The sequence below is a fragment of the Mauremys reevesii genome, linkage group 2, assembly GCF_016161935.1.
Source record: "Mauremys reevesii isolate NIE-2019 linkage group 2, ASM1616193v1, whole genome shotgun sequence".
In the NCBI taxonomy this organism is placed as follows: domain Eukaryota; kingdom Metazoa; phylum Chordata; order Testudines; family Geoemydidae; genus Mauremys; species Mauremys reevesii.
Window position 1 is genome coordinate 78,645,868 of NC_052624.1, and position 16,596 is coordinate 78,662,463.

Sequence of the window (16,596 nt, forward strand, 5' to 3'; positions counted from 1 at the left end):
GCTTGAGTCAACTCACCCAGGCCAACTGTGGGGTTTTTAAATCCCTGTCTAGACTTACTCTAAGTCTCTCTTGAAGATCTGTTGTGAGGTCTACAGAAAATGATGTCATAATGACATGCGAGAGGATCCATTTGGGAATAGTTAACATAATCTCATATAGGTAGTGCTGAGCCCCTTACCCAGCTATCTATCTGTCTGTCTTTAGATTGTCCATTCCCTGGGGACTTCTTTTCATTGTTGGTGCTACTGGAAATAAATAATAATTATGTAAAAGCTCAATTTGTGGGGATAGTGAGGAAGGAGAATCCAGGCACTGTATCCTTCCACCAGTTCCTATTAGACAGAGAAAACAAGGAGACAGTTATTAACACTTTTTCCCTGCAATTTTGAATATATTCCTTGCTTGTTAATTTTTTTTAGACCCTCATTTCATTTTTTTAAAAAGACATCTTTAGTCATTGATACCCCCCTGATCCCAGATGGATGAATCTAAGCCAATTAAAAATATTAAACACTTCCCTTTTTAACTTTGACAGCAGAAAATTATTTCAAAGCAGCTTCTCAAACTGCGGTTGAAAAGGCATCTTAGAGCTTTGAGGGTTGGGCAGTTTAAAACTGTCACTTTTCACCTCCCGACCTTTCCTCCCTCTCTCCTCTCACCATATGCCTGCAGCCATCCTGAGCAATGAAGGAGTATATAATAGTGGGGAACTGCCTGGATACCCATAACCTGTTCATTTTAGGCCTGAATATTTGGGGGTGGGGGAGTCTGATTATGTAGGTTTTATGTTGAGAGCATCTTTTTTTTTAATTGGGGGTGGGATGTGCAATTTGGACTCCACTGAAACACACCTTTCCACATTAACTCTTGCTAGCAAAGTGTTTTTGTTTGTGTTTGTAAAAGCAGCAAAGAATCCTGTGGCACCTTATAGACTAACAGACATATTGGAGCATGAGCTTTCGTGGGTAAATTTGGACTCTTTGCTGCTTTTACAGATCCAGACTAACACGGCTACCCCTCTGATACTTGTTTGTGTTTGTTACTCCATTAGGCTACAGTACACACAGTTAGGATACTATATTGGTGCTTTAGTAGAACAATTATATGCTTTAACCCAGCATTAGCAAAAATGGAAAATTTGGAAAATCATTTCATCTTCGTAGCTTCGGGATACACCAACTGTATAAAGAAGGGAATGGTGGGCAAAGCAAAATGATCAATAATCCAACACAAAAACTTTCAGCAAAATACAAAGTTTCTGCTGAAAGACAATATATCCTCAACTTACATGCAAAAGGCTCTTTTCTCTATAACGGCTCATTTCTTACCCAAGGGAAGTTCTGCCCCGATGAAGCCATGCTTCCTACCTGCGCCAGGAATGGGAGCAAAACTTAATATATTGCCTTCGTCTTAAGTATATTGCTGTCAGGCACCGTAGGAACAATGACTGTCAGAATTCAGCTACAAACCTGGATGTTTCCTTTAGATGTCTCCTCAGACTCTAGAGCCAGACTTTCAGCTGGTGTAAATCAGCATAGGTCCACAGACTTCCTCAGAGCTGTGCTGATGTGTCCCAGTGAGAACGGGACTCAACATGTCTCTTTGAGATACAGCAACAAACCTGATTTTGTAGTTCTGCATAGAAAAACCCATACAGTATGTTTCAATATGTCAGTAAACCAGACTTGGTAGGCTGTGGGTGCTGGCAGACTGTCAAAGGGTTGATCAGCAAGCTTGTCTGTAAACATCTGAAACAGACCTCTGAATCCCCACAGCAGAGCAGAAATTTTATCCCCCCCACCTCTTCTCATCTTTTTTTTTTAAAGTAAGGTCTTGTCTACATGGCAAGTGAGTGCGCAGCAGCCATGGTGTGAATCTACAGCGCTTTAGCCTGCTGCACACTAACTCGTTGTGTGGATCCTGCTATCGCACACGACAAGTTCCGTACCTCAAAGCACACCATGGAATTTTGTGTGCTGTAGGAGAGTCCATGCAGTGAGTTAGTGCACGGCAAGCTAGTACGCTCTAGATTTATACTCTGGCTTGCACTAAACTAATGCGCCATGTAGGCAAGCTATACGTTTGTTACTGGTGAGAGGTGCTGGTTTAACACACTTATTTACATACAGAACAAATGCAATGTTGGTAATAGTATTGCAGACTTCCGCACAGTATCTAGTCAATCTGTTTCAACTCTCATGTGTGGGACTACCCAGGTGAAAGGATAGTTCAATCACCTGGACCACTGAGTCTTCGCTTCTTTGCTGAGGTTGCTAACACAGATACCATTTAATGCCCTACAAATCTAACTTTAAAATACCAGAGTCTGTTTCAGATATAAGCACATTAAGCAACTTAAGGCCATATAAAATTAAATCATGCTTAATCCTAAGAGTTCTCACTTGAGCACAAACAAGCATTAGCCAGCTAAAGATTGCCAGTTTAACATGGTATATAGTCAGTGAAGCATGGCTACTAGCCATCTGCTTGTATTTGAAGTACCTAGTAGAGTACAAATAGCAGTTTGTGTACAACAGCCATTCCCCCCAACTACAGGAGCCTAGAATGGACAGTTTAGTAAGATGATGTCGAAATATAAAATATCATGCTAGTCTTAAAGTATGAAGGTAATTCCATGTGGCTAGTGTAGTTTGTTTTACACACTACTATAATGTATTCCTTACACAGGACACTGATTTAAATTTAAATTTAAGTTTTAGAATCGATATACATTGTTAAAATATTATGGATGAAATCCTGGACCTATTGAAATTTTGCCATTGATTTTAATGGGACCAGGTTTTCGTCCTGTAGCTTCAAATAGTACAGAAGTGCCACACTTTTAAATAACATACTGTAACCTGTCTTGAAAATTGCACTTAGAGTTTACCTTTTGACTTCAGCAGAATATGTTAACTTCTCACTGAAACATGCCCTGCTATGTACTTTACATTCAGGACTTCAGCTTATCTTCACCAAAGTGCATGAATAATTCTTGGAGGAATCAAGGCCATGATTGCAGAAAACTATGGTCTGTTTATCTAGTGCTTCAAATAAAAAAAAGCTATAATCTTTTTTCTTAAAGTAAAAAATCCCCAATTAGTAATTGCAGCTACAAATTATAATATTTTCTATGAGATGCAGGCAGGTAAAACATGAGGCCTTAGAAACTTTGGAATCATTAAGATGCTCTCATTTTCCCCTGCTCAGCATGATATTGCTTTAGATATTTCAGGACTAATTAATGTAAAATGCTGATGTTTTTGCTGAGATTGCAAGTGATACTAAAGAGCAGCACAAATTCTGTAAAACATCCTGCATATTTGTTGTACGTGTTTGTAGTTCTGTAAGGCAACTAATGTTAGAAAATCATTGTCGCTAATATCACCCGAAACTTGACACTTGGGAACAAAAAAAGTAGAAAATGGCCTTGCTCAGTGGGTTCAATTGTGCATATTTTTTTACAATATGGAGTTCCAGTGTTGACATCAGTAAGATTACTCAGAGTAGGAAACTCCTTGATAGTTAGTGTTTGCAGGATCACACTCTTGGTGTAGAATGTTTAACATTCTAATGTTCTAATTCTAATGTTCTAATTCTAATATTCTTTTTCACTCTTCCACAACCAGGACAGTGATGTCGAGGCAATGGTCGGGTATTTGGAGAATGTCCTGAATAACAGCTCTCTAGGTGAGGTGATGTCTCTTCTCCAGAACTAATAGTAATATTTACTAAAGTCTTCTGCCATCTTTATGGTCTGCATTCTACTCACTCCCTTTTCAATCCAACTGCTTTAAGATGATTTTATAAAAAGTGGCCTTCTTTAAAATTGCCTCCTTTGTTAACTCCAGGAAACATCAAATGCAACTGCATGTAAAGATGACATTGTTTTGCTATCATGTTGTGAAATGGACAGAAAGCATTATGGATAGTAGTAAACTGAAGCATATAGTGATGGTGTCCATAAGAAAAGATTTTGAAAACTTGATATCAGAAAACTTTCTCCTCCAAAGAAAAAAATCTTTAAACCTGTCATATGTAAAGAAGCAGATTATTTTCACTTAGGCCAAAAGGACCATGGAGTTCAGTTGCATAGTGAAAGTTGTTAGGCATTAAAAAGTCTGGTTGAAGTGTCTTATTGCTATCATTTTCCTAGAGTGGAGAAAAGATTTTGCTGCTTTAGGGATAAAACCCAGCTTTAACATTTATTTTTAGAATGGACCAGCTCTGAGTCTGCTAAAGCTAATTAGCAATTTATCACACGATAAGAGAGAGAGGCCACCTAGGAGAAATATCGTGTCACATTGCCCAGATGAAAAATACTGCAATCGTGTATTTGTGACTGCAAGAAAAAGAAAAGAAAAATAACATGTTGTTTCAAGTTACAGTATTTACGAGCTTCATGACATTACATGTGATTGGATATTTTCTTCCATTCCTCCTCCCTCGTCAGTGATCTCAGCATGGTCAAGTGAATAAAATACAGATCTTGGTGTCTAGAGGCTAGTGTTCTATTCCGGGCTCTGCCATTGACTTGCAGTGAGACCTTGGGCAAGTCACTTTATCTTTGTGTATCACTTTCTGCATCTGTAAAATGGGGATGATAAGACTTATCTTTGTATAGGACTTCACAATTTTCAGATGAAAGTGCAGTATAGCTGTTTAGTCTTATGCTAATTGTGCTTAAAAATAAAATAAGTGGGGCTATGTCCAATCAAAAATTGACTAAGACAAAATGTGGTAATTTGCTTTATTATATCACATGAAAAGAATTTATTTTTATAATATTCTTTACTAGAATTCTATAGATATGTCATAGATATTAGCACATATTATAATGATAGAAAAGGCAATTAAAGTTGTCTTTTTTAAATTCACCCAGGATTGGAAAGAAAACAATATTTTCTTTAATATACAGTGTCTCACTCTTGGCAGATATGTAATAACAATTGATTCCTAAGTTTGCAAGATTTTAGCCCCAAAGTCCCTTTTTCAAATCCTAGTTATGAATTTTCATTTCTTAGGAGTTAAAAGTAAAGTTTAAATGTGGGAAAAATATTAGGTTGAGATTGGCACTGTCACTATCCTAAAGAACACAGGATATTAATTAATTTTGTTGGAGTTTCGTATTGTTCCACAATGTTTCTCTGTTTACACTATTGAATGCCTTTTGAAAGTCCACAGAATTGATGGCAAGACTGCCTTGGAATTCAATTGTGTTTTCAATAATCAGTCTCAGGGTGAAAATAGCATTTGTGCACAGTCTTCCTTGTCTAAATCCAGACTGTTGTTCATGTAGGATGGTATCCATCTTTCTTTTCATTCTGTTTCAGAGGGCTGCTGCTAATAGTTTTCCTGTGACAGATAGAAGTGTTACTCCCCTCCAGTTTGAACAACTCTTTAGATCACCTTTCTTTGGTAACTTGATTATGATACCGAGGGTCCATTCTTCCAGCACTTTCTCCTTTGTCCATATTTTGTTGCACAGTGAACAGGGGTGCTATATACCCTGACTAAATTTTAGCAGGGGGCTAAGGGAAGGTGGTGCTCTGGGGGGCGCTGGGGGCCACTGCTGGGGGGGGCAGGGGCCAGCAGCACCAGCTGCTGGGGGGCCACCAAGGGCAGCAGCACCAGCTGCCGGGGCCACCGAGCAGCAGCTGCTCCGGCTGCCCCCGGGGCCACCCAACTGCCACTGCTCCCACTGCCCCGGGACCGCTGGTCAGATGGTTCCCAGGACGAGCTGCACCGGCCACTGCTTGGGAAGTCCCTGGGGTCAGCTGCCCAGGGCCGCCTAAGCAGCGGCAGGTGCTGCTGGCCCCAGGGCACACCAGCAGTGCCGGTGCAGCTGGCTGCAGGGATGCCCGAGTGGCTGGCTGCAGAGCCGCTCCAGCAGCGGCCAGTGTGGCTGTCCCTGGGGCTGCATGAGCAGCTGGCCCCTGGGACTGGCTGGTTGGGTGGCTCTGGGCTCAGTCACACTGGCTGCTGCAGAATCATAGAGGTCACAGACAGTCATGGAATCCATGACTTCTGCAACCTGCATGACAGACACGGAGCCCTAGTCATTAGAAATGAGAACCTCACATTTCATTTGCTTTTTTTGTCATGCTTTTCATTTGGGATTTATAATGGGATTAAGTTGAATTGTTTCAGGAAGATTTTAAAACAAAAATATAAAATTTTCTCTGGCAATTTTTTGTCGGAGGTACCATTCCTTGTATTACAGTTTCCTGTATTACACATTGTAACACATAAATAAAGCATTTCACTGAAGTTAGAAGGTGGGATGTGAAAAATCAGTATTGACTTCAGGAAGCAGTTACAAAGTACCATACTTGTCAAGAGCGTCCAGAAGTATTCTGGTAAGTGTTCATACCAGAGTAAAGGTTTATCTTTTAGTGTATATCACTGACATAATAATTAGATGTGGGATCCATAGCCTCCACTTTTCTCACCACCATTTTCATTCTGTGAATTCTCTTCATTTGAATGTGGTCCCAGACGCCGTATGACTTTAGCAAAGCAGAATGTCCAATTTACACGGTCATGCGGTAACTTGCGCACGGCATGGCATTTACAGATTTGGCATGAATTTAATTAAATTAACAATAACCATGTGAAATTAAAGAGCTGTTCTAAAGTGCTGTGAATTGTACAGAAATACTGGGAACTGATGCAGATTTTGTGCTGGTCAGAATCTACCAGGACATTTCCATTTTCAAAGCGATCATGAAGCAAAATTTTGCAGTTTCACATAGATCTTAGTGGAGGTCTAACTATCACATACCTTCTCAAGTCAATAGAGGCAATGTTACTGATGATGCATTAAATATGCAGTCTATTTTTCAGAGTATAAATGTCTGCGAATAGAGTTTTTCAGTGTAAAAACTCACAGTTTGAGTTTCAGAGAATGAAATTCTGACCCTTTTAAAGTCTGATTGACTTCACTGGGAATAAAGGGTTTTTTACTGGGTCAATATGATCATACTAACCATTCAATATAGTCCACTATTCATTTTGGGTTGCCTGTACCGCTGTGTATAGGGTAAGTTTTGCATCAGACAGGACAGGAATGGAATCCTCTCTCCATGCTGTTTAAAAAGAAAAAAAGGTAAAAAAATTGAAGAGGTCTCAGAAGAAAGCCACAAGAATGAATTTCATTTTGGAAATGAAAGACCTAAGGAGTTCAGTCTGTTTAACTTATAGAAGGAGAAGGTTAGAGGCAATTTGATCTCTTTGTATTAGTAGCTGAATAGGGCGAAGATATTTGATACTGGAGGGCTCTTTAATCTAGCAGGTAAGAGTATAACAAGATCCAATGGTTGGAAGTTGAAGCTAGAAAAATTCAAACTGAAAAGAAGATGCAAATTTTTCAATGAGGGTAATTAGCCATTGAGACAACTTATTGAAAGATGTGGTAAATTCTCTATCACATGAAATCTTTAAGATTTGCTGTCTACAAGATATGCTCTAGCTCAACCACAAATTATTGGGCTGGAGGGAGGAATCACTGTGTGAACTTCTCTGGCCCGTGTTATGAAAGAGCTGATTGCAATTGTCCCTTCCGGCCTTAAAATCTGTGAATAGATGTGGACCACAGGATCTGTTGCTATGGAGATCCTCCAGTCCTTCTCCTCCATCCAGTGGAGCGGGGGTGGGGGAGGGGCAGGGTGAAGAGAAGGGGGATGCTGGGGCCATAGAGGCTGCTGCTCAGTTACTTGTGGGCAGGGGGGTCTTCCCCCATTTTCCCTCTCCAGATGTCCCCAGCAAGCAGACTAGCTAGCTGGGCTGGATGCTGGGGAGGTCATTTTCCCCTAAAATAAACTTAGAAAGCTGTCATCTTATAGTTTTGAAATGTCTGTGCTCTGAATGGTTTATTTTAAATTATCTGAAGAATCAATAGAGATTTCATTGTGTTAAATAAGTGTGCAACAATAGTTCTTTGGCCACTATCTAAAGGAGAATAGCCATTCATTTAATGCTGATTTATGGGTGGATTACTCCTGGGGGAATTCTGCGCCACTGTGCATGCAGAGAATTTATGTCCCCCACTGATTTCTTTGCTTCCCCACAGAAAAATGACTTTCTGATGGGAAAGCAAAGGGAAGCCACAAGAGCGGTCATGTGCCTCTCCCCAGCAGTATGTTTCAGGTGCCCAGGGCAGCTGGCAGAGAGGTAAATAACTGTGGGGCAGGGGGGAGGACTGGGGAAGACCCGGCTGGTGGTTCCTACCCTGTTCTGGGCTCAGCTTCTAGCCTGGGCTGGGGAGGACGGGACTTCCTCTTCCGCGGTGTGGTATCTGGGGGAGGGGGGGGCACATGTCAGACCCACCTCTAGATTTCTCCTACGGCTGTAGGAAGCTCTACAAACTCCCCCACACACACGCTTCCTGCACCCATCACTCCTCAGCTACAGGTGGAGGAATCACTGTACAGGGAGCTGCTCTCCCATCCACCCAACCCCTGTGCATCCAGAAGCCCTCATACCAGACCTTCACTCCAAGCCTCATGTCCCCCCGCACCCAGAAACCCCCCAGTGAGCCCCACTCCCCCTGCAGTTGAGCCACCCTGATGAGCCACCCACACCCAGATCCCCACCCTACCAAGCCCCAACCAGCTGCACCTGGATCACCACCCCATTGAGCCCTACTCCCCCAGCATCTGGATGCCTCACTGAGCTTCCCCCCACCCAGACCCTCCCTGCCAAGCTCTAGCCCCCCCACACCCAGTCCTCCCCCGCTGACCTCCCCCCAACCATCTTCACCTGGACCCCCCTGCATAGTCCCATTACCATTGCACCCAGAACACCCCAACAAGCCTCTGGGCATCCAGATCCTCCCCCCAATCTGGATCCCCCACTGAGCTGCCTACTCTCAGATTGCCCCACACAGATCCTCTCAATCCACACCTGGATCCCCCCACACTGAGCCCTTCCACACTTGGATCCTGCCTTGATGAGCCTGCCTGCCCACACCTGGTGCACCAGGCATGGAGGGGCAGGTCCCTGGGGTGTTTCTGGGGCAGGCATGGTCCTTGCGCTGTGTCAGGCTTGAGTGCAACCTCACTGCTGAGTCCATGTCCCAGGGTGGAGCTGCATAGTCATCTCCCACCTCTGTGCAGCCTGTGGCCTATGCTCCCCAATGCCATGCTGGAGCCTCCACATTTATTTGACAAATAAAATTTGCAGAATTTTAAAATATTGTCTGCAGAATTTATTTATTTATTTATCTGGTGCAGAATTTTTAACTTTTTGGTGCAGAATGCCCTCAAGAGTAGTGGACAAACTGCACTGAACTAGATGCAAAATATCATATTAATCAAGTGACTGCTTAAAGAAAAATATCTCTGATGAAATAAATACCTTCTTTGAGGCCAGGGTTACCAAGCACCCTTGGAGAAGTCTGTGAGGATTGTTATGCTAGCAGTACAAAAAGCTCTTCACCAACCTTAACTGAAACCCCATATTTAATTATAACAGCCCCTTCCCAGGATACTCCAGCCTGATGCCCTTGCATCAGCTATACAATACCCATAAGATGTTGTTTAATGGAAGGGAAGCTATTAGTTTGTGTTTTGAGACCAAGTTTTGTTTGGCCACTTGCCAACGTGGAGAGAAGGCAAAGTAAGAATGGTTTATTTAGCTTGAGTTCCCAGAAAGTCAAGAAGGATGTCTTTAATAATGAAATGTCAGAGCAGAAGAAGCAAAAGTATTGGAGCAATAAATATACCAGGACACTACTAAAGGAGAATATACACCTCTACCTCGATATAACACGACCCTATATAACACAAATTCGGATATAACATGGTAAAGCAGCGCTCCAGGGGGACAGGGCTGTGCATTCTAGTGGATCAAAGCAAGTTCAATATAATATGGTTTCACCTATAACGCGGTAAAAAATTTTGGCTCCTGAGGACAGCGTTATATCAAGGTAGAGGTGTACTAGCTTCTTACTACAATGATGTACCTTGCAATATTACTATTAGCTAGAATTTAGTGGCCTGCCAGGCTTAACATTACTTTGTCTTAAGAAAAGTGCCCTTTGCACCTTCTTTTTAAGCCACAGGTAGTCAGGACATCAGTTTTATCTCATATTTGAAATGTTGCAACAGCACTGAGGCCCGAAGCATCATATTAGGGCCTGGGTACAATACTGATTGAGAGCAAACAGCGCCACCTACCAAGTCATCAGCATCATTTTGTGTAGCACCTGCAAAGTACTGACCACTCCAACATTTCCTAGGCTTGGTCTACACTAGCAACTCATGTCAGTAGAACTACGTCGCTCAGGGGTGTGGAAAATCCATACTCCTCAGTGACTCAGTTATAGTGACCTAAACTCCTGGTGTAGACAGTGCTGTTGACAGGAGGGCTTTTCCCTTTGACATAACTACCACCTCTTGGGGAGGTGGATTAACTACCATGGGAGAAGCCCTCTGGTCAGCATAGCACTGAAGCGCTACAGCAGCTGAGCTGCACCCTGTGCCACTGCAGCCTTTTAAGTTTAGACAAGCCCTTAGTTTAAGAGATTGAATGATAACACAGTTGAAGTTGATAAGGGGCTTCTGTACACAGAGACATTCAGGGAAGTTAATCTGTATTAACTAAAGGTGTAAATTAAAAATGGATTAGTTAAATTGCATTACGCCCCTGTGAGGACACTCTCATTCACAATTAGAATAACGTTAATTCAGTTTAATTTAATTCAGTTCGGCATTGAATAACACTAAACTGAATTAAGGTCACTTTAATTCTTAATGAGAGTGTCCACCCAGGGTTTAATCCAGTGTACAGAATATAATTTAAATTCACACCTTTAGTTTATTCGGATCAGCTTTCGTCAATGTCTCCCTATTGATAAACCCATTCATACACATGCTTGCATCATGCTTGACCAAGTTACTAGACAAGTGCTTACATAGTTTTGCCCTGAAATTGAACCTCTACAAGCATAGAAACTTAGAGTGATATTTTTTTAGTAGCTGCGGTACAAATTCATTGTTGAGAAGAACTGAGCGAGTCATTTCTCACCATTTTAACTATAAGCCCACAGACAAAACGTTGAGTACACAGTAACATTTAGGCACCAGACAAGTAGCTTGGGCTACTGAACGCAACCTCACCTATCTAGTAAATGGCCTTCGATAGTTTGCATTTCACCTTCACCAGTGATTGTCTGAGTTTTCAGTGAAGGGTAGCTGACATTTTCTAAACCTGGAGGCGCGTGAGATGTAACCTCACTTATAAAACATATCTGACTGATTCCACTTGTCTTATCCCCCCTCACTTCAATAACAACATGATTTTAGTGGCCAGTATCTCAAAAACTGCAAGAAACAAGGCTAGGCACCATCTGAATGCTCGTAATCCCATCGTTCAATGGTAAAGCATTAATTATTAATGCTAGTAGCTTGTGAGTATAATGGCTGCTAATATCATATTGGAACTGAAGTGAAAGTAAGGGAGGACTGGATTTTAAAGCATGGGTGTTGTGTAATTGATTGATTCCCCCCTCCCCCCTTATTTTGGTTGCCATTGTATAGTAGTAACATAAAACCTCTCAGTTTCATAGAACATAAAGAAATATTAATATTAATCCTGTGGCTGCTGTTTCCTTCTGCCTTCAAAGTCTGAGGGCTTGTCTACATTAACATTTAGTTCATGGCAAGCTGGGGTGTGAATCTAGCCCACCATGGTTTAACTGTTCATGTGCACCCCACTGATTAACAGTTTGCTAATGCACTTTGATCTAGGCCTGTTTCAAAGAGAACTAGATCAAAACACTGTAATATGCATCAGCAGAGTGCCCATGAATAGTTAGCCCATGGTGGCTAGTGTGGGTAGATTCACTCCCAGCTTGCTACAGTCTAATTGTTTATGTAGACAAGGCCTGAGAGACCATTTGAAACCCAGGCTGCTGCTGCCATCATAAGGATTTCTTCTTTCCAGATACAGGGGGAGCTATAGCAGCCCCACAGCAAATGCTGACTCTATGAGACAAAATTGCTTGATTTTCGTGCTCCATTATATAGAAAGCACAGGTCTAAGCTTGAAAGGTATAAAAAAGACCTAGGGTCAAAGTGTGGCTGGCCATTCATGTGTGAGGGAAAAGTAAAGGGGTCTGCTAGTGTACCCAAGGCAAGAGAGAGCCATTATTTGAAGGGGTTGAACAGCATGAAGCTCTAGAATCATAGAATCATCGAAGATTAGGGTTGGAAGAGACCTCAGGAGGTCCTCTTGTCCAACCACCTGCTCAAAGCAGGACCAACACCAACTAAATCATCCCAGCCAAGGCTTTGTCAAGCTGGGCCTTAAAAACCTCTAAGGATGGCGATTCCACCATCTCCCTAGGTAACCTATTCCAGTGCTTCACCAACCTCCTAGTGAAATAATGTTTCCTAATATCAAACCTAGACTTCCCCGTCTGCAACTTGAGATCATTGCTTCTTGTTCTGTCATCTGCCACCACTGAGAACAGCCTAGCTCCATCGTCTTTGGAACCCCCCCTTCATGTAGTTAAAGGCTGCTATAAAATCCCCCCTCACTCTTCTCTTCTGCAGACTAAATAATCTCAGTTCCCTCAGCCTCTCCTCGTAAGTCATGTGCCCCAGCCCCCTAATAATTTTTGTTGCCCTCTGATGGAGTCTCTCTCTCCAATTTGTCCACATCCCTTCTGGAGTTGGGGGACCAACACTCTAGCAGCCCCAAGAGGTGTGTTTGGTTAAGTAGGGGTGACTCCATGGTTTCTCCTCTTCTGCACGTCAAACACTGTCAGGGTGGGTGCCGGCTATACTTTATTAAAGGTGTATCAAGAGCCACAGCCCTGCACCTTCCTCCATGCCCTGCATTTCCATAACAACCTCTTCACAGCAGTCAGGCAGCTTTCCCCCTACCCATCATCCTGAGCAGTGCTGTCTCTTGACCATTTCTAAAAGGGCTGGAACTAGTCTTATTCTGACAGCAGCTCTTTCAACTACACTCCTGAAATCACTGCGGAGCTCACAACGCCCCTGTGCAGTAGATAAATGGTGAATACTATGGAAATCCCTTCACCCATGACAGCAGAAGTCTGAGGCTGTAAGCACAACACTGAAACCTTACTAAATGATCAAGCCAAAGGAGGAACTTGGCTGTCAGAAGAAGGATCTTGTTCCTATAAATAAATACAAGCAAAGTGAACGAAACAGAGAACAAGTCTAAGTAAATTTCTTTTTGTTGAATAGTTTCTCTGTCCCGTTTTTTTCCCATGCGAAAGTCCTTTTTATGTAAAACAATGGTTGAATGACAATTATTGTAAACTGTAAATCTGCTTATCCCTCTGAACTGAGTTGTCTCAATGTACATATAATAATCTACTTAATCTTTAATTAATACAGCAATACCGAGTGACACAGATGAATTATCTTCCATTTTCTGATTGCGCTTGAATATTGCCTTGAATCTGCAGCACTACTGATGAGATAAAGATGAATAAGGTTGAGTGTCTGTGCATTGATTTGTAGGTTCTGGGACTGTCACCAGCGTGGCTCCAGTAGTGCCCCAGGGATCGAGAGCAATCAACAACACCATGGCTGAGACCAAGCTGAAACGCATGAGGGAGTAAGTAGCATATATATATGAAAGCAATACTTAGACCAAGTTGAAATGCATGAGGGAGTAAGTAGCATATATATATATATATATATATGAAAGCAATACTTAGAGCAAGCTGACAGCTTTGAATGACAACAGGACAAAGCAAAAAAACGAGAGATAAGAAAAGAGAGATTGTGAAATGGATCCCAGAATGTTCATTACAACGGAATGCTCATCTGCACCGGTTGTGAGGGAAGGATTAACCGTTGCTTCTGAACAGTTCCCCTGTAGTCGGCACAATCACTGTCAGCCTTTCCAGGACTGTACTTTGTCTTCATTGCTTTCTGTGTTGTTCTGAACTTCCCGTTTTTTATCATCTCAACACAAACCCCATAAATCAGTGGCAGATGTTCATGTTCATGTCGTGTTCCTTCCCTCACCTGCCCTTTGGCCTTTATTCCATCATTCCTGCAAAAGATTTTTTCCTATGATCTTGTACCAGTTAAATAAGAATATTATTGCTGTAAGCTGGGATTTTCAAAGAAGACTAAGGAAGATAGGCATCAAACTCCCATTGAAACTCCATTAGGCTCCTTTGAAAATGGCTCCTTTGAAAATCTCAGCTGTAATAAATAATTATTTCACTTCCTTAATAGAACAGATATTTGTAGCTTCCCTTCTAATTATATATATTAGTTAATACAGCTCAGGCCTATTATAGTAATTACAGAGTATTATTATAGTAACCATGTCAGATTTATTGTATTTCTATCTAGATACTGACCTATTAGTAATGATGCTCTATCAGAACTGAAGTACAGTGTTACAACATTTCAGCTGATCTTAAATTGTGAGTTCTTCCAGACAAGGACAGTGTTTTCCTGTGTGTAGCAGCAAAGAGTCCTGTGGCACCTTATAGACTAACAGATGTATTGGAGCATGAGCTTTCGTGGGTGAATACCCACTTTGTCGGATGCATGTCTCCATGTGTGTGGACAGTGCCTAGCACATTCCCGCTGTTACCAGAATACAAATAATAAATACAAATTATTAGCGATAGTAGTTATTTAACTGAAACCTCTAGAGAAAAAGAACCCAACATTATAACATTGGTGCACTACTTAAAACACTGTGCTACACTAAAACGCACAATAGAGATGGGCCCAAGAGAAGTAGGTACCAAATATCTCTTTTACTGATGGTCACCCTGAACCAGCTGAGGCCATCCAGTTTTACAGCAGTCCTAAATGTACCATTGCCCTAGGATTTCACTTCCTGGATTGGCCATAGTACTGAGGTCACTCAGCGTTGGCCAATCTGATTCTTGTCAGTACCACTTTCATGGAGAGCACTTTTGAGAGTGACACGTGCATCATGTGCCCAGTGGTTCAGAGGCGAGTTTGGTTAGACAAAATACCCAATAACCTCGCAGACTTCGCCCTGCAGGCAAATGGAATTACAGGATAAACCTGCGCTATTAAAGATATCTTTAGATGTCTGTAGATGTCTTTCATTTCCAGCTGAAAAAAATAGAGCTCTGCCAAATTACTCTCTGTGCAGGATACTGGACAAAACGTACAGCTTGTAGACCATATTTTCATTATCTGTGCCCTTGAAGATGTTGCTGATTGCTGAGTTAAGCTTTTGGACAATGGTCTTGCTAAGCTATTTAAAAATAAAGTTGCATTTTCCAACAAACAGTATTTGTCAGTTTCCACAGGCTGCTGAGACAGATCATGTGTAATGTAAACTATTTCTGGGCACCCAGAAACTTGTAGGATGGGCTCCTTGTGTAAGTTAAAAATTGGGAAAGAAATGTTAGGAGAGTGCTATGCTATACTAGCTTGAAAACAACATGGCCCCGCCCAGAAATATTATAATAAACACACAAATTTTGGTGAAAACCTTGGTTTAACATATTGAGAATGATGGGTTTTTTACACTGTGGCCCCTTTACGCTGCCAGAGACGCATAAAGGGGCCTTTTCGTAAATTAAAATCAGAAGTCAAAGTAACCACTTCATTATGTAAGCACGCACAGGATTTGTCTGTGGTTACAGCGTTCTAGGGCCCTTTGCCCATTGTATGCTGTGCACCATGCCACTGTCCGAACATGCACAGGTGAGACAGTGTGTTAATTGCAAGAAAATGGGGATGGAAGTGCAGATGGAAGGAAAAGGCTGATAAGCAGCACACATGCCAACACACACACAGGGATCACAGCAACCTCCTGTGTGTGAACAATGCATGCTTAGAGTATTGTAGGTGGAGACATACAAAACAGGTTGGGTGAATAGGTGTGTGTGTCTGGCCAGAAGGGGACCATCAAGTATCAGCTGTTCAGTGCTACCCTAAAAAAACCCAGCATATAATGCACTGCAAATCTGTGCAAGACAGTGCTGCTTAGAGCAAGATTAATATAATTCAGAGTTGTGTTGTTCAGTTTCACTCAGGAAATTGCAACTTTCAAACCTTACTGTAGGGCCTTCCAGTTGACAGGATCCAATAAAAGAGAGAGATTGTATATTTTGTTATCATAGTAATTCAGTCGACCAAGAATCCTCTTTGGGACATAGAAAGTAAGATCAATAAGGATGGAATGGCAGTACGGTGGAATCCTTGTAACTGGTACATTTTTATGGAACCAGAAGCCTGCCAATTAATGATTCTTCCCATTATCTGATGCTTGTAGGACTACTTTGTGCTGAGAGATACTCTTTTATTTTATGAATTGCTTCAAAGGTAAACCTTGTACACGACAAACACTACAAATTACATTAATGAAAGAAACTAATTTAGTCATTAGGGTGAAACAGCAAAAAGCATGTGGTAGCAAACGTTAATTGACTTCTGTAAATAATGTGAATGGGCTTGCAGACAACATCAGGCAGGACAGTCAATCAAATAGATGTCATGTAATCATTGTTTGGCGTCATTACAAAGTATTGCAGTGACTCCGTTCCCTGGTAGTGCATAGACATGCTGTTTATCAGGGTACTAATGTAAGCATATTTGGCTAGATCG

At 41.8% G+C, this 16,596-nt stretch overlaps 1 protein-coding gene across 10 annotated transcripts in view; it reads left to right on the forward strand.

Moving 5' to 3' along the window:
* Window positions 1-16,596, forward strand: part of NEK11 (NIMA related kinase 11) — a 168,380-nt gene that overhangs the window by 122,011 nt on the left and 29,773 nt on the right. For all 10 annotated transcript variants that reach the window (XM_039524107.1, XM_039524108.1, XM_039524113.1 and 7 more), the window contains 2 exons: window positions 3,631-3,691; window positions 13,501-13,597. In XM_039524107.1, the coding sequence (XP_039380041.1) occupies window positions 3,631-3,691; window positions 13,501-13,597 (158 nt within the window). The remainder of the gene's footprint in view (window positions 1-3,630; window positions 3,692-13,500; window positions 13,598-16,596) is intronic.